Here is a 22,485-nt window from a genome sequence, read left to right as displayed (position 1 = left end):
ATCACGCTCTATATACGGTCCTATACCCCAACCAACTAAAACCGCCAGCTACACAATCTATTTTCAATTGTGAAGTCTATTTACAAGCACCTTCCCGTTCCTTCAATCACGGTGTTTTTCATCCCTCTCATGAGATTGCGTCTGTTTCCTTTCCTTTGGCCCCTCGGCTTCCACTCTCCAACACCCATCCATCTAGTAAATAAGAGGACTTAATCACTGGTTGTTATTGTGTTACAGTATTTGACCATTTTGATCTCTTTGGATAAATAGGAATTTTTGTGGTGAGAAAAACAGACAATTTTAGAGAGACAAGACTGATTAAACAGAAGGGAAGCTGGCTGAGTGTGGTCGGCGTTTTATATTCTCCAGTTTAGAAATTCGTAAATGTATTTCAAATTTTAACGCCAGAAATATAGATTTTTGAAACGGGTAACTGTAGACCGGAAAATTTTCACAGCTACTTCAGTGACAATGCAACGAACTGCGACCGATGGCTACCCCATGATACAGGATGCATTCTACGAGCGCTCTGATTGGCTCTGAAAGATATGTTGAATAAACGAGTACAAAATATTTAAAATCCATAGCCATGTTCTCATAATCCGCGCTGATTTGACTTTCGTATTTCTAAAATTTGATTACAAAGGTGCCCCAAAAGAGAGAGAGGCACTCAATAGAAGAATTAATCATGGGTCCCTTCTTGCTGGGAAAAAGGGGACAGAGGCAATGGGACCTTGTTGCCCCCGACTAGAAGCAGGCTTCCTTTCGGCCTGACATTTTTTATGCTAAAATGTCGGTCTTGACCACAGACTCTTCAAGACATCAAGGAGGAATTTAATGTATTATAAAAGTGAAGAGTAACGTCAGTTTATGCCATCCTGTTCCATGTTTTTCCTCTCCTTGCCGTGAGGATTAGTCTCATGTTTGTTAGTAAGCTCGATTTCCGTCCCTTTCTCGAGTCCGAACAATGGCTGGTAATCAATTGATTGTATCAGCAAGCTCATAGATATTTCATTATCATTATCACTTTAATGACCTTTAATTTAGTTTGACTTTCATAAAGGTTGAAACAGATTTAATTAACATTACAATATATTCCTTTTTGTGGCTTTAATTTTTTTTTTTCCATGCATTGTAGTGGCAAAGCATAAGCACTTCATATCAGTGGATGTAAATAAGTCAGGGGTAGTTGGGTTGTTCAGTCGACAGCCATATATACATACATACATACATACATACATACATACATACATACATACATACATACATACATACATACATACATACGTACGTACGTACCTACCTACCTACCTACCTACCTACCTACCTACCTACCTACCTACCTACCTACCTACATACATACTTTATTTGAAATAGGTTAAATTAAAGGCAGCCAGAGGCTGATGTGGACCTATATTTAATCTACAAGTAATATTATATAAAAATTATGCTAATAAAGATCTAAATACAATTATCAATTTAAATGTAGTGAAAATTACTAAATTAAAAATTGTCAGTTGTGTGCTTGGTCAGTCTGTAGAATGATGGATCGGCAGAAGAGAAGCAGAACGGTAGGTCGGCAGGTCGGTCGGTCATTTCGCCGGTTGGTCGGTTACCCTGTCACGCAGTCAGGCAGTCAGCCAGTCAGTCAGTCAGGTGGTTGGTCGGTCAGTCCATCAGTGGGTCAGTAGCCCACGTCGGTTGGCCGCTCAATTGGTCAGTCAGTCTTTCTGACAGGCAGGCAGGCGGTCGGTCGGTCGATCGTTCAACCCGGGCGGGGGGTTACTCCCAGAAAAATTGGGTGGGGCTGTGCGGCCCGCTTTCCAAAACCTTTATCCTATTTATGACCAAAATCTGCGATATTCCCTACCCTATTTGTGACCTGACCAAAAATTCAAAACCCAATTTATGACCTAACCCGTAAATCAAAACCCTGTTTCAGAACTGCGTTATAATTAGTTCCCTCGTTCAGACCAATGTTAAATTACCGTAAACATAATTTGTGAAGGGCTTTTGTTGATTTTCTTTTCGATAATGATCAAAAAGTGGCTTCTTCTTAAAAAATTACCCATATCAAGGCTAGAGTGCAAAATCCATACCCTATTAATGACCAAAATAGCCAAAATTAGCTAAAGTCGATACCCTCTTTATGACCAAAACGGCTGAAACACCATACCCTTTGGGGCCGCACATACATATATAGCCCATATAAGGGAATACCCCCCCCCCCGGGTCGTTCAATCAGTCAATCACTCAGTCAGTCACTCGGTCAGCCAACCAGTCAGCCAACCAGTCAGCCAGTCAGCCAGTCAGTCAGTCAGTCAGTCAGTCAGTCAGTCAGTCAGTCAGCCAGTCATCCAGTCAGGCATTCAGGCATTCAGGCCGTCAGGCAATCCGACACGGCAGTCAGTCAAGCAAGTTGGATTAATATTCTAGTGTTGAATGACATCTTGATGCGTGTTACTAGAGGTAAATAGCATCTCCAATTAGTTTTTTAACCTAAATACTATTGACACTTTGATAAAGTCATTCATTCATTCATTCATTCATTCATTCATTCATTCGTTCATTCGTTCATTCGTTCATTCGTTCATTCGTTCATTCGTTCATTCGTTCATTCGTTCATTCGTTCATTCGTTCATTCGTTCATTCGTTCATTCGTTCATTCGTTCATTCGTTCATTCGTTCATTCGTTCATTCGTTCATTCGTTCATTCGTTCATTCGTTCATTCGTTCATTCGTTCATTCGTTCATTCGTTCATTCGTTCATTTGTTCATTCGTTCATTCGTTCATTCGTTCATTCGTTCATTCGTTCATTCGTTCATTCGTTCATTCATTCATTCATTCAATGCGAGTGTAATTAAGGATTTGCACTACGAGTGACAATTACAAATTCTCTTTAAAATGGTGAAATTTGAATGAATTTTCAAGTATCACAAGTAGCGTATAAAATCTTTAATTGCTTGCGCCTTCTTACATCTTGGCCAATAACAATGTAGTGATTTTCTCAGTCATACAACTAATTAATTAGTTATTAGTCAATCGATTTTTTAAAACTCTACAACGTTTAAACATGCAGGCATTATAAAATTACCAGCTTTTAGGTTTAAAGTCTTTCAAAAAGACAGCAAAGTATGGCGAATTGTCGGGGTTAAGTCCATGAATGACTGGATGGTAAACTCTGGCAGCTCCGTCCTGGCAATCCAGAGGCGGTGTAAATCCTTTTGTGACCGCCTCGTGTTGTGCTTGATGGAAAGGTCGTTCGTCCGTGACCCAGCCAGTGTCAACAGCCGTCATGTAGATGCCATCCATCTGATATTCCAATCCACTTGTTCGTGTCAACATATTCAAAGCAGCTTTTGCCATATTGGTGTGCGGATGGCGATGACCCTTCGAGATGCGAGAAAACTGCCCCTCCATTGCAGACACGTTCACGACAAATTTTCGCTGGAAAGGACTTTGTTTTAACAGTGGTTTAAGTTTTGCTGTCAAAATGAACGGGCCTACTGCATTGATGGTCAAGACCTGCAGAAGTTCTTGCAGTGGAACCTCGTCTAGATTGTATGTCCAACTGTTTCTCAAGCGGGAGTCCAATTGTTCTCCATGTTTGTCCTTCTCTCCTTCTGGAAAATCACTCGACTTTGCCTCGAATGGAAGAGATCGACATGGTGTAGAAGAAGTCATGGAATTGAATTGGTCCAATGCTTGGCTCTTATTGACAATCAGATTGTTCGCATCTTTTGTCAAGTTTTGCAGGCGCTTTACTTCCTCGGAGATAAGAGGTGCATAATATTGAAGAGGCCGAGAGATTGTTTGGGCAGCGTTATTGATTAAAATATCCAGATGAGGGATGTTTTTCTTGACGCTCTCAAGGAACTCGTTGATGGAGCGCATATCTTGAAGATCCAGTCGGACGATCTTCAGCCTGTGTTTCCAGACACTAAAATCTTTCTCATTGCTAAAGTGTTCAACTGCATTGGCTGGAAATCGAGTTGTCGCGATGACGAAACATCCATCTCTCAACAAGCGGAGAGTAGTTTCGAAGCCAATCTTGATTCGGCCACCTGTCACGATAGCGTACCTTCCTTTCAAATCGCACGTAACTTTCTTCATGTCACTGTTCAAACTATGACAATCATCGCACACGTGATCAAAACCAGCTGTGGAATCGCACATGTAGCACTTCCTTCGGCTTTCATTTGATTCAGCGGTCATTCGTTTCAACTCGTTAAAGACATTTTTGCGAGGTCGACGTTTATCGCTATATGCTGCTGTAGGTAACGCAACGGCAGATTCATCGTTGTCATTTTGTCGTTTCCTCTTCAGTGCATTATTCAGATGAGCTTTTCCCTTCAAAAGACCAGGATGAGCGTCCAACAAACGATGGATATCTAGCAGATTATTTCCGAAATTGAGGACATCGATGCTAGTTTTTAAAGCGTCAGCGACAGGTACCGACTGATCGCGCGTCGTGAGTTTTAGGATTGCGTGATGAGTGTCTTCAGACTCTGTGCCATTTTCCTTCAATATTTTGCCCAGCCGTTCCTTGATCTCGAGGAATCTTCCGTGGCCACAATTTATCCAGACGTGCGACACTTTCGAGTGTTGAATAAACTGGCATAATGATGTTAATTCGGTTAAAATTTGGTCTGGTTGTAGAGTTCGACAATCAAGGATGTACCTGTTACAATCGCTGAACGCTTCAGTGGACGCCAGATCTGCTATTCCTGTCACTACGATCGATTTATAGCGATATCCTCCGTGATTCAGTTCCATTTCAACAACTCTTCATAAAAAAATACAGCTAAAATCTTAAGCTGCCGTAGAGAAACATTCGTTGTTGGTCACGAACAACCGGTCCCTCTTATTTATTTGGTGTACTATTGCCGAGTTCCCACTCAAGTTGCATCAGCAATGAGAATGACGTCATCGTGTCCAGGGACAATCCCCCGTAAGATATTAGCGCAGATCTGGTTGACAGTTGCGAAAATGAAATGGAAATCCAAAAATGTCGTCGGCATCGGAAAAAAAAAGAAACCTATGTTACAGCTAGCGTACTTAAATGGTAAAATGATTCTGCCTTTCGTGACTTGAACTTTATTCGTGTCACGCGACGTTGCGCAACAGTCAACTTATCCACCGTGACATGGGCGATCGTATGTTTGTTGAGTGAGTTTGGAAAGCCAGGAGTGGAATTCTCGGAATACACGGAATATCCAGAATCCTCGGAATGACCGAAATCACAGACAAATAAACTAAAAAAAAAAGAAACAAAATCGAAAAGATGCAAATACAAAATTTTCTTTATACTAAACCGGCATAATTAATAGAGAGGAATGGTTGTGAACTTTTGCGGCAGTAACTTTAAATTAGCAGTAGCATTTGCCATCACAGACCAAGCTTGCACTGTCGATAATACCAAGTAAGACAATGTTTTCAGATTAAAATAGTTCATCAAACTTTACTGCACTTATTTCAGTGCTTGCCCTCGACTTCCTTTTTTCTTTCTTAAAAAGTATTTTCCTCTGACGACAGAGAATACGGTGAAAGAATACTCGTAGTAGCCTGAGATAACCGCGCTGGGAATATTGCTAATTGTTCGATTGTGCTCGATTGGCTATGCCCGGAGTATGTCAATGCGTAGCACTTGCTTTAGAAGGAATCATAACAGTCCAGCTCTCTTAGGTACCCCGGCATCTCTAGACCACGAGTAGTCCCTTTCGTCTAGCGTGACCGTAAATAAACTTCGAGGGAAAATATAGCCGCGCGAAATCTGGCCGCGCGGGAAAAAAAATTCTCGCAGGTTTCACTTTCCCGTCACGCACCACGAACTGAACGAAAGAGGGACTACTCCTACCACTCTAAGACATCTCTTATGCTAAAAGGTTATGTTCTACCAGACTTTGTTACGCAAGAGTTAAATATGTATACTTGCCGGCATATAAAGAAGCCTAACCCATTTATCATACTATCACGAAAAACTCCATAAATTTGTAAACATTGTAGAAAAGTAAATTAAAGTAGGAAAACAAACAAATTCAGTTACCCAATCTCTCTCGTGTTCTCAAATTCTCATTTGTTTTTTGACGGCATTATTGAGAAATTTGAGACTTTTTTTGTTGAAAATAAAATAAACATGATTACACTACTACAGATCTTGTTCAAAAAATAGGTACGAAATTGCTATAATGCTGTGAGAACAAAGGCCGCAAGGAGTGTTGCCGAAGCTGTAAACTTTGCAATGAATAGATTACGTTGCAAATAATTCTAATTACATTTTAGATTGTAATTTAAATTTTTTTTAAGTGTTCTAAATATTTATCTTTTGCATTTAAGTACTGTAGGTTCATTCTCAATGTTCATTGTCCCAAATTAGTCCGCTAAATATCTTGACACTTACACAGTATGAAGGTACAAATCTCCATGATCTTATCTTATCTTATCTTCAGTTCGAATTCTCTCGAACTTTAGTTTCCATGACAGCTTCCATCTATAATTCAATAGAAGCAAGGAGAAAATGATTTCTATTTCTTTTAGAAAACTCTGCTGGTAAGAGAAAGGAAAATCACACGTTATGATCAAAATACACATTCTCTTTGGACGTGCCATCATTACGTCAACAGCTCGTGCCTGTTTTACGTTTCTATCGAGTTACTGAGAAGTAGTTTTCTCAAGCAATAAAGTCCAACTTTTCCCTCTATCTAATTGAGTTCATACAAGAGACGATGAAAATCATCGCTCGCATTATCGCAAATCTCCCCTGAACCAACTTAACCGAATTCCTGAAGAATTAAAACTCCTGTTTTTCAGCCCTTCTCGTTGCAGGACTGTGCATTTTGCTGTTGATGGAAGTCATTTCAACAACAATAAGGCACGATTTACTTAGTTTCTCTAATTTCTTGCAAAATAATGCGGTGTATTGTAAGGATAACGAGAAGACCATCTAACAATTTCGATATAAGCAGTATCTGATGTAAGTCGAGAGCCGCTTTATATGTCTCATGTACGCATTCGGAACCTACAATCCTGGACAATACGTAGGGGACACTTCGTCATTTTTCTTTAAAACAGCATTTCTATTTATTCCCCCCCGGAAAATGTTGGGTGTCAAGAGTCAAAGATGTGAGTCGCAAATATATTGTAGAGTCAAAGAAATTCAACATTGTTCAGGGGGGAGGGGGATGGGCTAGGAAAAGATCTTTGTAAGGCTATTTCGATTCTATGACTTTAAATTGTTGGTTTCTCGCAGAGAAAAAGTGTCCCAAACCCTTATGATCAGGATCTTATCTCTATCTCTCTCACTCTCTCTCTTTCTCTCTTTTTTATCGTCAAGGCGAAACTAGAGCCTCGACAGAGGTTCCTGGAAACGATTTAGCTCAAAAGATGCTTATCAAAATTGCCTTTGCCGGACAAAAACTATTATAAATAGTATTAATTAAATCTTTGACCAAAGTGTGCGCCTTTTCTTGTTTCATAGGGATTGTAATTCCGATCTGTTTTCTTTATTTGGCCTTGGCTTTAAAGTAGCATGGCCTACAGTTTTCATTTGCTGTCTGTTTGCAATATTTGGGCTTATCTTGTTTCGTGTTTTCACAAATGGTATTAGTTTTAATCGCTCTAATTCGTCGCAGGCCACATGGTGTGCAATACAATCACGAACAGAAGCTATGGCCAAAGTTCACCTCAACAAGCTATCTCGTTTTATTAGTCGTGAAGCGTAAATGGCAACCTTTTTAAAGCTCCTTGCCTGAATGAAAATTATCAGCTCTAATCTGCGGGTAGACCTCTCCCGCCAGACTGTCACAAATATTTCAGTGTGGTTTCACGGCGACTGATCTCGGCTTCTTTGGTATGAAATTAGCTGTCTTATAGGAATGACATCGATCAATATTAAATATTCATGCTGTCACTTGTTAATCATCACGCACTCAGGTCACAGACGTCGACTATTCATGGCTGAGTGCCTTTGTCGCGAACACACGGCTCACACGCTTTGCTTCTGAGGTGAAAGCTTCGTCAATAGACCCGCCGGCTCTTGGCGTTTAGGCCCAAATTAAGTCTCTGCATGCTGGTGGAAGAGTTGTCAGCGATGATGAGATTCCTTATCCTGTCCTTAGTTGTCTACATGTGTTCAGCCCAAGGTTAGTGCGCTATTTGTTCAGAAGTTGTGAGTTTGTTTTCGTTTGATTGTTCCAGTTGTATATTCAATTACCCTAGGGGAAATCGACCATCTTTATAGAATCTTAGCAAGTCATTGCTTATTTTCCAAGATGAGTAAAGTGGTGTCCGAACCTTACAGCAAAACGTTAACTTGTAACTATCTTTGCGATTAATTAATTTACTACATCTGATCTAGTAGAGTTTGGCGTGATTAAACTGTATTCAGCGAACGGACAAGCTGTCAGAGGGCGCGGTGTGCAAGTCAAATTGCCCTGCAATACACTTAAAACAGCACAAAGAGCGCAAAATTAACCTAGTCTTCCAAACCGCCGAGTCTCTCATTAGAAGATTGAAAGCGAATTAGCTGCCATTTTGAATAGGGGGAAACGGATGTTGCTATATAGAGTGTTTGAAAGAGGAAGTCGGTAATCTAATATCGAAAAATTTCTTTACAAATTCACTTGTGAAATATTTTAACGCCATAACATGCTATAAACTAAAGGCATTATCCAGATTGATCATCATTTGCTGTCCATCGTTTGAGAGCTGCAGTTAAGGCAGATCGTCGCGTTATTTAAGGGACACTTTCACGGTTTGGCGTATGTGCAAACTGCAGCTTGGGCAAAAAGTATATTTCTCACTTTCTTGCTGGATCACAAGCGATACGGCAATTATAGACTACAATTTGTGCAAGCAGAATGACTGACTGATACTCAAATTTAACCAAAGAAATCAACAGGTTTGGAGAGAAAATGTTAAATTTAGTATTAACAGTGGAATTTCTTATTCGCGCCGACGGATTATATATCATATCTGGACACCGCACAAGTTCTCTACTCGTATGCGATTGGTTCATAAACATTAATTGTCACTTAGCTTAGAAGAGTATGGTAGTCTGAACATATCGAAATTAAATGATTTCCAATTATAAGAAATATCACATCTATTGCCGTATTTCCTTGCTTGACTTCTCGAAAAATGTTCAGAGGAAATATTCCCACAAGAGTCACGAACTCGTCTTCCATAAATTTATAAACAATGGAATCGAAGGGGGGTAACATTACAGCTTGCATAGACTAGAGATAAGAAATCATCGTTATGAATTTCTCTGTAAAGGCTTTGGAAGTTACTGTTTACAGATAAAATGGACAATTCGAAACATTATTCCGTCTGGAGTATAATATAAAACAGTATAATATTTCATGCATTATTTAAACAGGAGTTATCGATCGTCAGATAACCATATAAAGAGTGAACAGCTTGTTAACAGAAATAGTGGACTGGACTTGTGGAATTGAGAAAAGGAGACCTCGTGTTCTTGTAGAATTGGAACATTGCATACATTACAATCAAATTTCTTCGTAATACCTTTACGATGTTTAATATCATGAGTAGTGTTTATATCCAATCCTGTACGGTCGATGAATGCATTATAACTTGAAGCATTCAAAACTGCATGGATTCAACTTTAAAGTGCGATATTAATTATATTACAATATTTTAGCTATATTTCAACACATTAATTATATTTAATTATATTATAAACATGCAAGAGGTAAGTTATGCCCTGTGAAGTCACAATGGGCGGTAAAAGTAATCGAGACACTTGAAAAACGACGCTGTGCGACATCTAACCCCTTAGACAAATGCATGCATCAAGAGTTCTCTGAAAATTCAATATTGCACAGTTGTTGTGGTCTGATTAAGACATAAATTAAAAAAAAAAAAAAACAATGTCTATCTAGTGGGTGCGTGTGTGGAGGGAGGGGAGGTGGAAAGAAGAATTTTTTTGCGATCTAAGACGCTCGAAAATAGAATTTTTTAAGATCCTCTGAAACATTGAGAATGCTTTTGACGACAAGTTAGTTTACCCATATCAGTCTTCACTTTGCAATATCGTACAGGCAAATACACACTGATGCATCTAAACCAGACAGACTGATCGACTCCTAAAGAAAACTATTAATACTCATATTAGATGGTATAATGAAAATTCAAGCAAGAGCCATATTCGTGTTTCTGTGCCATAGCTTTCATAATAAGTTGAGAAACATTTCAAAACTTCATTAACGAAAGACGAGATGATAAGTAACACTACTCTGTTAGGCGGGTTAGCAACTTTGACTCAGAAATAAAAGCTCTTATTACTACTACTACTACAGATTAGCAACGAAACGCCCGGCCCTCGCTTTTAGATACTATAACAAATCATTACTGAACAGAATGTATAGTTTCAGACTTAAATTAACCTTCCGAATCACAAGGCCGTCTCTAAATCGTTCAGCATCTTTTCAGAGAAAGAAAAACATTAGGAAATTGTATGATGTAACAAGAAACTGAAAGGGGAATTTTGATTGTTAACACGTTGGTGCCGGCAATATTTATAGTAATTTACGAGTCTTAATGTAAACCATAATCGGAAGATTGCTAGTATTGTAAAACATTTCAAATATCACGATTGTAATATAATAGAGGCTTTAGCTGAAGACTCCAGAAGCGTCTGTTGGGTAAGTGCCCTTCTCAGAAGATCTCAAAACCAGACATATCTATTGCAACTTTTCAAATCTCCTCAGCACTGAGGTGAGACGTGGATGAAAAAATGTGTTCTCAGGACTGCATTAAAAACATGTTCGATAGCAGAAGGTTTGTTGGACTGTTAAAGCTCTACTGCTTCTACTGATAAATACAAGCTGAATGCCTAAATCATTGTTGACATGTTTGGGTTTATTGACCGTGGGAACTAAACAGACCCCCCTGGCATATGTTAGACAAAACCGGAAAGACTTACAGACGAAGACAAATAAATGATGACGAGCCGATGAAAACTTTGGGAAAGATAATTCTAATAATTCTAAGCTTTCCTGGGATTTTCAACTATTGAGGTCCGCGAGACTGCTCAAACAAAAGCTAAAGAACCTAGACAAAACGAATAACAAAACCAAGTACAGGAAAAGATGTTTGGTGTTCGTCTGAGTTTCTCAACTATTATGTCCATGTGAGTGCATAATTCCTTCAAATGAAAGATTTCATCTTCAAGTTTTGTTTTGAGCATTCAGTTGTTTCTCTAAAAAGAAAGCGCCCTGTTCCCAATAAGCGCCCTCCCTTGAGGTAGAAAGATAGATAGATAGAAACTTTATTAAGAATGTCATCAACCACCTAGCTGGGGAAAAACTCCCCTACTAATACGGGGACATAACAAAAACGAGTTAAATTATGTTAAATTAGGTTAAAATATGTTATGAGGTACCAAAGGTAAATAAGCGCCCGGGCGCTAAATCGAATCATTACGGTGACACAGGAAAAAGTAACATCTTGAGGAAAGTAATGAACAACTTTAGCTTCTCAACGATTATAATCTTGACTGAGAGCTTTCTTAAACTATAATGAAGAATTTATATATGCTCTGCTGGGGTCTTCTCCAATATACCTATCATAAAAAAAGAAACAGAAAACGAGAAAAATAAAATTAGATAAATAAATAACCTTTGTTTAGTGTTAGGCGGTGTTTTTAAGTCTACAGGGGCCGGGCAATTATAAGCCGAGGTTAGAAGAGCCAACTAGTTAGTTATTTACAAAAGTGGCCAAGGCCGGGAGGACGGGGATGGGTGGCAGCTACCTTTTGATCTTGCCTCTTTCGGGTGGTTTCGATGATCGCCCCATTACAGACATCTGTCAGTTATTTGAGAACCGTAACGAGCTTGCGCATAACGCGAGGAAATCGCAACAAGTTCGCCGCTAGACCGCCGCCATGTTCCACGCCTCGCTGCCCGAGGAGTTGAACACGAGTCTACCACTCCAGCCAGTGGTCAGAACGGGACTTGAACCCGCAAGCTTCGGATTTTAAGGCCGATACCACACCTCCTCGGCCATTCGGCCACGCTACCTCCTTGGTTGCACAATAAAGTCTGAGGGATCTGTTTTGTCTTCAAAGATTCTCCGGGTGTATTCCAGTTTCAAGCAGTGGAGTTAAAAGTGTCAGAAGATGCAGGGATTGCGAGCATTGTAATAGAAAACACTGGCAATACAACAGTGTCTGTAGTTGTAAGGTATGGAATTTGTACGGAAATTATAATTAAGACTATTTTGATTTTGAACTCCGGCAAAATGGAAAAGGCTCATGTATTAGACAAAAGGAATGCCTTTTCAAAAGTAAGCTGAAGGTATCAGTTCAAAACACTTCAGACACTTTTGAAAGATTTTGCTGCATATGATGCAGACAGTCAGTAATAAACCATAACGGCACTCGCTCTCCACCAATCAGAATTAAGCTATTTTGACAAGTAGGTAAAAAAAGATGTGGAAAAAAACTAAAAATTCTCAATCACTTAAGTTAACAGGGTCGAAGTGTTTAGCGCTGCTGTACTCATAAGCAAGCAAATATCGTAAATGGAATAGAGACGTGTTAAGAATCGTAAATAGTGGGACAGTGGGCTTTTTGCAGAGCATGGAGGAATTGACCACCAAATACAACTACATCACGCGGCAGTGAGAAGGATGCGATTTCAACCTGGAACTTCTTTAAAACCGATCCAGCATCCTTGCTATTAGGTCTTAAAACATTAACCCCACTTGATTTTTCTTTTAGCGTCACCACGACTGACGTGACAGCCATAAACGGGGCTGACTACATCGGAGTATCTGGTACCCGGATATCTTTTACACAGGGCGAATCGACGAAAACATTTGATATCCCTATTATAGATGACGAGGCAGACGAGGGTGAAGAATCATTTTTGGTCAGCGTTAAGCTCCATGGTCCATCTCGTCCAAGTGCTGCGTTAGGACCAAGGAGACAGATGACGGTCATAATCGAGGATAACGATGGAGTGATGCCCACCACATCCCGGGGTCTGTAATAATAAATCAATCAATAAATAAATAACTCTATCATGTGCTAAGTAGGGACACTGTAAATAAATTACCAAATATTGCAAATACAACAGCATGTAAACTATTAAGAATTCCAACTGGTGGGAGGCTGACCAGTTGGTTATTTACACAACGCGGCGGAGAAGTTGAACTCGGGACTACCAAGAACAAATTCAGAGAGCGGTAGGGACGGGAGGATTTGAACCAGGGTCCTCCGGATTTCAAGTCCGGCACACTAACCACTCGGTCACGCTGCCTCCCCTGGTATAAAGTATTGGTTCTAAAGGTGGTTCTATTTATCCTTTCCCATGATTCTCAGTGAAGGACATTTAGCATATGAAACCGTTCTCTCGACCGAACACCAAATGGCCAAAAAACTGGAAAAACTACGAAGAATCCTTCTTTCCCTTTAGATAGCTAGGTAAGAAGCTAATAAGTAAATAAATTAATAAAATAAATAAACAAATAAACAGATAGATAGATAAATAAATAAATAAATAAATAAATAAATAAATAAATAAATTGGCAGGGAGAATGGACCCAAGAAGACTCAGCCCCTTCTGGTCACCTTTCCCTTGGAAAGGGGGAAAGGCACTCATAGGTTGAAGAAGATTTTCAGCAACTGGTCCCCTGTTCGCGCACGCCCGTTTCTGCCTGTCACTTTTCAGGGGATAGCGACTCTGAGGTCCGTTTCTCGAAAGCCCCGGAAACTTTTCGGGCCCGCAAAGCCATTTTTGATTAATCTGTATCTGAAAACAGAGAGGTGTATACGCCTGAAACTTCTTGTTTGTAGAGAATCTCTGCTCATATTAAGAATATAAGAATTAAACAGCTCTGTAATCATAAGGTTTGAGCTTTTGCCACGGCTTTCCGGTACGAAAACATTTCGAGATCCTCGAGAAACGGGCCTCTAGTTGCCTCTAGTCTGTTCTAAAATCCACTGAACTGGCCATGTTTGTCACGCGATAATGCAACAGAGTGACAACAGGGCGTGAAAGATGAAGAGCGAATTGCTTGCTCAGAGTGTTTTTTTTCTTTGTATGAACTGTCACTCCCCTGCTTTTGTGCAATCGTGGTTAAAAAAAGAGAGCCTGTTTGTCGAGATGGTTATCTCCATCAACCATAGAATGACCTCGAAACTACTGCCTATTAGTAGCTAAACATTTTTCCACCCATGTGTGGCATTGGAATTATCGAAACTTCTGGACCAGCAATCGCTGGTTGATGCATTCGCAGTTTGTTATATTTCCGCTTTGCTCCCCGATTCATCGTAAGCCGTTCAAGTAACGTAAGAAGCCTGTGCTGCAGACTGCAAGGATTAATATGCAGAACTTTGCGTGTTTTCATGCCTTTGGAATATGGCTCTTCACTTAGCCGTAAAGAATCTTTCTGTCGTTATTATCAGTATTTATGCAAAATAGACCTTTTGCAGTCTAAACACGTCTCATAATTGCATTTGCCTCGAGGCCCGTCACATAAAGAAACATAAAGAAATGCAAATAGCGAGGTCTAATCGTCACTCCCTTTCAATCATTGCCGAGCAAAATAGAAGACCAAGCTTTAAAAATTTATATACTTGAGAGGCGAAATAACGGTAGTCTAATGAAGGTTCGTCACGCTTACCAACGCGACCTTCTATCGCACCTTAATTGGTATACGGGATCGGTTACTCAAATAACTCGAAATCTCAGTTGTGAATGCACTTTGTTCTTCCCGACAAACAACAAAGAAAAAACCCGCCCTTTCAAGGAGACCCGGCCGATTGTATTTCCGTCACGCTTTACTACATCCCTTATAATAGCCAGGTGTGCGACTTCAGTGACGCGTGGTTTGGTTGGGTCAGTCGGCGGTGAACTTGTCGGTGCCGAACGTTGTGTTTCCAGTGCGATCTGATTAGGAGAGAGAAATGAAGGCCTTCATAATATTCTGCGCCTCGTTTTGCTTTACCTTAGGTATGGTATACTTTTAACTTTGCTTTGTCCAGTGTTAAATTTGGGATCGAATTTGGACTTTTGTCCCCGCGCTGCTCACTGTTGATTTCTAGAGAGTTTTCGATCGTGCGAAGCTTCGAGTAAACCCTTCGTTTCCATCTGAGCGCGAGGTTAAGGTAATTTCAGAAACGATGTTAGCTTTCTGAAGAAACTTTCTCATCTTCTTTCGTGATGCCATGTGTTCAAATGTCAAACCTTTATACAACTGACTTGCAGGAGTAAGTGAAACGACGAAAATGTCCATCGGAATTCTGTGCCCAGCAGAGATTCTGTTTCGATCGGTTAGAAACATTTGATTAAATATGGGGGTAATATTGGTCCTGCAGAAAGCAGTAACTGCTTGTAAATACAGCTCTAGATCTTAAACTTCACTGCAGTCATTAGGTGGGGTTGCTGCATAATAAATTTCAAAAGATTCATTTGCGCATAGTTCATAATACGGTTGCTCTCTATGCTATCTGTTTTTCTTCTTATTTTGTGTTTAATTTAAAGATTTGTAACCGTACCTTGCGTTTGTTAATCGTGCTCTGTTTTCGCTTTTAGTTTCAGGGTCCAACGGAGGTAAAAATATAACCTTGGACACCGAAGCCAGTAAGTGATTTGTATTCCGCTCTGTTTCACATTCAGTAGAAAGTAGTTAGAAGTTATTTATTCAAAGATCATAATCTGCAGCAAATTCTAACAAGAAGACCAAATTCTAACAAGATTGATCCCCGAGAGATAAATGAACAGACTTTATTTAGCTTATCTTACTTGGTTGGCTTTTGACTCCATAGGAATAATATTTCATTAGACACTCAAAAAATGCCATCTATTGTTGACTACACCATGTGCTCCTAAACCAATTTGAATGCATATTTTCCGTAACAAATTCCCCTTCACGCATATATCCTGTTTATTAAACTTGAGCTAACCTTCTTACTCCCAAACATGTCAGAAAGAACGTTATTTCGTAGAATGTTTCAGTCGAGACTGTTTAGCCTAGCACGGTATTATGTGTCTTCGCTCAGGGTCGTATATCAGCATTTGAAGTGTTTGCTTGCCATTTCTGCCAGGGGGTCGATTGAGTTTTTTTTTTGTTAAGAAAGGCTCGGTGCTCTGAATTCGTACACAGTTAAGAATCAAAGAATGCTCCAGAATATTGAATTTGCAGGCAACCCTGGTCTGTGGACAATGCTAGCTAATTTTGCGGTCACAATAGTAAGAGTTAACCAAAAATGCGTGAAATCCTATTCAAATCAAAACCAAACCTTTATGTCTATTGATAAACAAAGACACTTTGTATAAGATAACTTCATTGTTATGCAGCTCGCTCCAGACGGCCTGATCATTCGCTTTTGAAGCGACAAGCCGTGCAAGTTGTATTCGCACATTGATTTTAGTTTCCATAAACGCTCAGTAAATCCTTTGTAAAGTTAAAAACAAAAAAATATCAAGCGCTTTTTGAGATCAAAACTACTAATAATCAATTCAACAGCGCACGCGAGTGACAGCAATCGTGATTTATCCAGCCCTATTTCCATTTGTAATTAGTTTCTATTATGCAAATTCTTTGGATTTCGCCTTTGTTGATCTTTGTTCTGTAGATGTTGCATTCAAATTCACCTTCAAAAAAGAAGAGCACATAACCGCCAGCGTTTTACTCGCCTGAAGTTAAAACCTTTGAAAAAAAAAAAAAAACCCTGAAAGAATGGCGATCTTTGAAACCTGCCTGCCATAGTTTACACTAAATTATTTTCCCTGCTTAGAGTGAAGATTAGAGCGAAAAAAATGCATATATTTTTCATTGTTACTATCTTTTATCAGAAATTATGAAAGACAAAAACGCCCAAAGAATATAATTCCATAATGCAAAGTTTTGCAATCGGACATTTAAAGATCACTTTCTCTGGAAGTAGACTGAGATAAAAATCTGCGGAGATGTGCGAAGTTACATATATTCAACATCATTGCAGAAAGAATGAAAATGAATTAATATACTATGCCTGAGAGCTAAGCAAAGGGTGTTCACTTCAAGATAGGTAACGACACGCATGCGTAGACTTAAAACATGGAAAGTTAGCGAGAGGGTCCTGTAAAGAAAGCTTTTTCAATGACCCTACAGGACCGTAGCCAGAAAAAACTACGACTGAGACAATTCTCTTCCTAGGCCTTCAACAGTCTTTACTTTCTCCCTTCAAAAAAGAACCAACAGAAACGACAAGAAAAACAAATAAAATTAAATAACTGAGGGAAGAGCCTCGGGGTTTGCCTCATACTGGCAATGGCCCTATCCTCAAACTACCTTATGCTGCTTTTTGTTGTTGTTGTTGTTGTTGTTGTTGTTGTTGTTGTTGTTGTTAAATTTTTAGCGGCGCCTCCTGAAAAGAGCTATATGTTGATAATAGTGAGTTTGGGAACAGTGTTCAGCTTTTAACATTCGGCAACGTTTTGCCTGAGTCAATTAGACTTAATTTTCAAGAAATTGAAGTTTAATCACAACAGAAAAATTTAAAGAAGTCCTCATTTGATGAAGGCCGAATATGATATAGAAAATCAAACAACGACAACAAGAAACAAAAAGAGACTATTAAATGATTACTTGCCAAACGTAAGGAACAAATAGGTTACAAGTGCTGACTTGCTTATAAAGCCAAAAGACTGAGAATGATGTCACTGGCTGGCTAACTAAGAGAAATAAAATAATGGATGGGTTCATCAAGTAATTTTGTTTCTTACATGCAGTGATACATTAGTGCTTTTATCCCCCTAACTCCTCTTTTTTTTTCCTTCCAGAAATAGACGTTGTTTGCATGGCTGACTACATTGAGGTATCACTCCAATTGTCAGACTATCCAGGTCTTATTGTGAACGACTCTGTCCTTCACCTTGAAGACAAGGCTTGTGTGGCTGGTTATAAGGACGAGAACATGGTTAAGTTCACTTTTGGACTTGAAGCCTGCATGACTACACAAGAAGACGATGGCGATAAGATTTACTACATGAACAGTGTTTACCTCCAAGCTGATGAAAAGGCGGACGATAAGGCGATTACTCGTGAGCATATGGAAATTATCCCGTTTAAGTGTGGGTACGACAAGAAGACTGTAATCTCTAAAGTGTCCTACAGTCCAAGGAGTACTCTTATCATAACAGATGCAGGTAACTTGGAAAATCTTACTAATGCTTTTTTGGAACACACAAATTAATTGTAGCTAACGTAGGTTGGCGTGTTGTAGTTATATGTATCTGTTGATAAATTAGACGTCAGTTTAACAGAGTTATTTTTTGAGGGAAAATAGGAGGACACCTACAATGTACCATTGGTACTGGTCAATACGTCGAGGACGTTTTAGCCTGCGTAGCAAGCGTTTCCGTGGGGTTTGGAAGCAACGAAAGACCGACGAACGGGATTTTCGGTGTTCTGTCTGCGTGGAAAATGGGGCTCCAGTTTTCGCGCTGTAATTCTTTGCTCCCGAACCCCACAGAAACGCTTGCTACGCAGGCTAAGGACGTTTGAAAGCATTTGCCTTTTTTAAATAAGAAACCTTGGAAGATGTTTTGTTTATCAAAAACACGCTTAATAACAAAACCATTTTCGCAAGGTAGGTGTGCATAGGAAAAAAATTGATACAACAGGAAGGAACCATTGTTTTGTTAGTTGTTTTCGCAAAGAAACCAAAACCATTAAAGCAACCGAAAACTGTTGATTAAATACGACACTTTGTTTTAAGCTGGTGCCGTTGTGACACGTATTCGAATACAAATAGTGACGGTGTCAGATGACGGTGCCAGAAAAGTCCTATACCATTTTTGTTTTCCATTTCTAGATGGGATTGGCAACTTTACATATTACATGGACATGTACGAGGATGAAACTAACAACGAAATCGTGACTGAATTTCCAAAGGCGGTTGGTCTGGGTCAGAGGATGTACTTTGGTTTCCGAGTGGAGTCTGGTGACTCGGAATTGGTTGTGTTCCCGGATGTCTGCAAAGCCACAGCATCGTCGAGCTTTGATTCCACTCCTGTCCATCTTATCATTGAAGACGCGTAAGTTGAGAAACTGTGTGGCTTCCTTACTAATTGGCTATGTGTCATCAAAAACTCCTCAGTAAGTCTTTGAAAATCTTTACTGAATCTGTGGACAAAAAGCCTTTAATGAATCTCGCTAAAGCCGTGAGCATTTTCACCTCGGCATATAGTGCAGTTTTGATGTTCCTTTTAGGGGAGAAGTTCACTTTTTTACATGCAAGTCCCTTTGGGCTTCTAATAACTGATAAATAGCTTAGACTGAATGAAGGAAATGACAAAACTTTTCACTGCTATTTTTTTGTCATCAGTTGCTCCCGGGATAACACGTTGGATTATCGGTACGAAAAAAATGCCACGCAGTTTTTCAATCTTGCCGCTTTTCGCTTCCAAGAAGGATACGATGATGTGTACATCCACTGCAAGTTGACGGTTTGCCGCACAGATGACGCTGGATCACGATGCGACAGGGGATGTGGCGAGAACAGAAGGAGAAGGAGATCAACCGAGGAAAATATGAGTACAGAGCTCTATGTTGGACCGTTGCAAACCAAGAAAATGACGAATGAGCCTGGTAAGTAATTTCGCCAGTTTAACTGATTTATGGTGACGTTATCAATTTTTTAATGTTTGCTTTGAAACAAGACTTAATTAAAGTTAGTAGGGAGTACAGAAAATGTAAAATGAATGAAACTTGGGAAAGGTTGATCACAAAGAGTTGTTCAAGCGAAGTTACTGTTTGCCTTGCTGAATGTTCCATTGCATCTGCCAAAATAAACATCTGTGAGAAAATTCTTTCAAAATGGGCTTAACTGTCCTAAAATATTGTTCTTGTTTGGCTCAGTTTGACTTTGAAATACTGTTACGTATAAGGGCGATTGTGTTGTGGTTATATTGGTTTTTGCGCCGTTGGGATAGATAGCATGCCAAGGTAAGCGATCGAAAAACTGAAAATGCCTTATCACCAGGAAGTGGAAGTCTGAAGTCATGAAAATGTAAAGAAACTATTTCAATGTTGAATAAAAAGACTTGTTCAACACAGGAACTTTGTTGATAAACAGTTCAGATTTTGATTACTATTTTGCACTTGAATTAAAGGCGTCATAAATTGTTGTCGATCATAATCTCAAACATGATGCCGAAAAAAGTGTTAACAGTTGGAATTTTTTTTATCTACCATCTTTTATTTGAGCCGAACTCTTACTAGCTATTTATGAACTAAATCTGCTTGTGGAAAATTTACCGCCGTAGCGTTTTTATAGGGCTTAGTGACGTTTGTAACGTTTCCCTTAAGAGAAAAGGTTTGAAGTTGTTTAGAAGACAGGCTGAAGTCAATTTTACAAACTCATTAGGACGGTCAACTTAACTGTATCGACTTTAAGATGATAAATAGATAGAATGCTTGGTTTGTCATTGAAAGCGGCAGTACTTTGCTTAAGAACTTTGCTCACTTAAATTATAAACCCGAAACCTTGGGAGGGTGGGAGGGGGGTGACTCAAATTTGTCAGTGTTTGGCAGGCTTGACCTGGCGTAATCCACCACTCTGTTAGAGAGGGACGAATGGGCTGTTATCACTTACTTTTTTTGAGTCCTTCTAAAAAAACTCTGCTTTCCTCTCCACAGCTGAAGAGCACAACTACGAGTCAGAATCGGCCTCTAACAGCAGCATGGTCATGATCGTGGCAATACTTGTCGGAGTGTTGGGGACCGTCGCCATCGGCCTCATCATTGCGGTAGTCGTCATCAGCCGACGCCGCAACATCTCTGCGAAGGGCGCCTCCCTCATTGTCGGTGAAGAAATGTAGAAAGATTGGCATTTAAGCTGTAATGTTTGAAAGAACTGAATCTTCCTCACAGAATCAAGTAGTCCGAGATCAAAATGCTTGGTCTCACAGATCGCTCTACCTTATATTTTCTAGTACAGATCGCCACTCTATCTTATATTTTTTTAAGTTGGATTTTTAGTTTACTTTTAAAACTACTTTTCATTTGATTCACTAGCTATGATTTTTATTTGGGAATTCGCATTTTACGTGACCTGATTTATGTAGATTATGTGAACAAAACATGTTTAATTTAACTTTCCTTTATTACGCATCTAATCACCTTGAAAATAACTTCCGTAAAATGGCTCCTCTGTAAGTTACGATGATTTCACTTTTTTTAGACAATACAGCTTTATGAACCCGTTTCTCTCATCAGGAAACGAATTACCTTTTTGTGGAAACTTAGGTTTTGCTCAAGCTACTTTAAAACGGTCATTATGGTTCAAATCCATTAACCTTTTTTCGGGGACAGCTACTTTTTATCTTTTGCTGCAGCGTGTTCCATCGACCGCTTCTTAAAAAGTCTAAATACTTTTGCTGTGAGGAAGTTTCATTGCAGATAGTCCCCACACAATTCTTTGCTTTTTCTGAGTGTTTCGGTAAAGTTCGTGGATGTCTTGACTTGGAGAAAAAAAAGAGGGTGGGGGGGGGGGGGGGAGAGTGGATTGTGACAAGAAGGAATCAAAAAGTAGGATGTCTTAAAGACGTTCTTTAAGAAGAATGTTTGAGTTGTTCTAAGGTAGCTTGAGAAGAACAGAACTCGTTTAAACGTAACTTGGAATATAAGATTTAAGAGGTTAACTTGCTTTCGGTGGGTTAAAGGGTAACAAGAATGCATGCTCTTTCTATATTCAAGCTGTACTACGATAAGGGAGAAATAAATACCTTTTCTCCTCGCTAGCCCCGATGACTCAGGTATGCTGTTCTTAATTTTAACCAAAGGCAAGGAAACTCGTGCACTAAAACCCAGTACCGTAGAGTTCCTGACTGAAAGTTTTGTTTGTTAGTCCGTTCATCACTTGCCAAGGCAGTTCAGTCGAGTAAGCGAGAAAATAAGATTATTTGCCTGAGCATTCATCCTTGCTAACAACAAGGTATAACATAGCCTTTGTCATTAGTAGACCATTAGTAATCTTAACAATTTAAGTCTTCGAGTTGCAGATTAACTTTATTCAGATTTCAAGTTCTTGTGAAGCCTTTGTAACGTTCCACCGCACACCTGCATATTGCTGGCAAGATTCTTGATCCTTTAGGCTTCTGGGAAGCTACTTTCAAAGTTCCAAGTGACCTTCAAAGGACTCGACCCCAGTCCTTTACTGTAAGTCCAGAGTTTTGGCGGAGAAATTGATCAGGTTTGCAAACCAAACTTTACCACTTCATAAATTCTGTTCGCTTAAGTTTATCTCTCTTTGAGTAAACTGGGCCTTTTGGAAGCCAGCAAGCGAGCGACGAAATTTAACCAAGGTCTGGAGATCCTATGTGTAACATGAATGATGCCTATGAAACCGTTGATCGATTTCTAACAATGTATAAACAGCTCCTAAGAAGCCTAGAGAGGACAACTTTTGTAAGTTGTATTGTTCACTGCCAAAATAAATCCGAATAAAGTATATTCTGTTTTCTTAG

At 39.5% G+C, this 22,485-nt stretch overlaps 3 protein-coding genes across 3 annotated transcripts in view; 2 read left to right on the top strand and 1 right to left on the bottom strand.

Annotated features, from left to right (window-relative positions):
• Positions 1 to 22,485, top strand: part of LOC145493835 (uncharacterized) — a 165,361-nt gene that overhangs the window by 37,276 nt on the left and 105,600 nt on the right. The window lies entirely within an intron of this gene.
• Positions 2,755 to 5,482, bottom strand: LOC145492944 (uncharacterized). Its single transcript, XM_081472322.1, has one exon. The coding sequence runs from the start codon at positions 4,775 to 4,777 to the stop codon at positions 3,092 to 3,094; it is 1,686 nt and encodes a 561-aa protein (XP_081328448.1). The 5' UTR covers positions 4,778 to 5,482; the 3' UTR covers positions 2,755 to 3,091.
• On the top strand, positions 7,930 to 22,484 carry LOC145493820 (ZP domain-containing protein-like). The gene is made up of 8 exons (XM_081473292.1): positions 7,930 to 8,142; positions 12,093 to 12,207; positions 12,747 to 13,009; positions 15,565 to 15,612; positions 17,797 to 18,162; positions 18,831 to 19,053; positions 19,344 to 19,606; positions 20,657 to 22,484. Exons 1-8 carry the CDS (start codon positions 8,067 to 8,069, stop codon positions 20,836 to 20,838), a joined length of 1,536 nt encoding a protein of 511 aa, XP_081329418.1. The 5' UTR covers positions 7,930 to 8,066; the 3' UTR covers positions 20,839 to 22,484.

Source organism: Orbicella franksi, chromosome 7 (genome assembly GCF_964199315.1).
Source record: "Orbicella franksi chromosome 7, jaOrbFran1.1, whole genome shotgun sequence".
Classification (NCBI taxonomy): Eukaryota; Metazoa; Cnidaria; class Anthozoa; order Scleractinia; family Merulinidae; genus Orbicella; species Orbicella franksi.
This window is presented reverse-complemented; position numbering and strand designations above follow the sequence as displayed.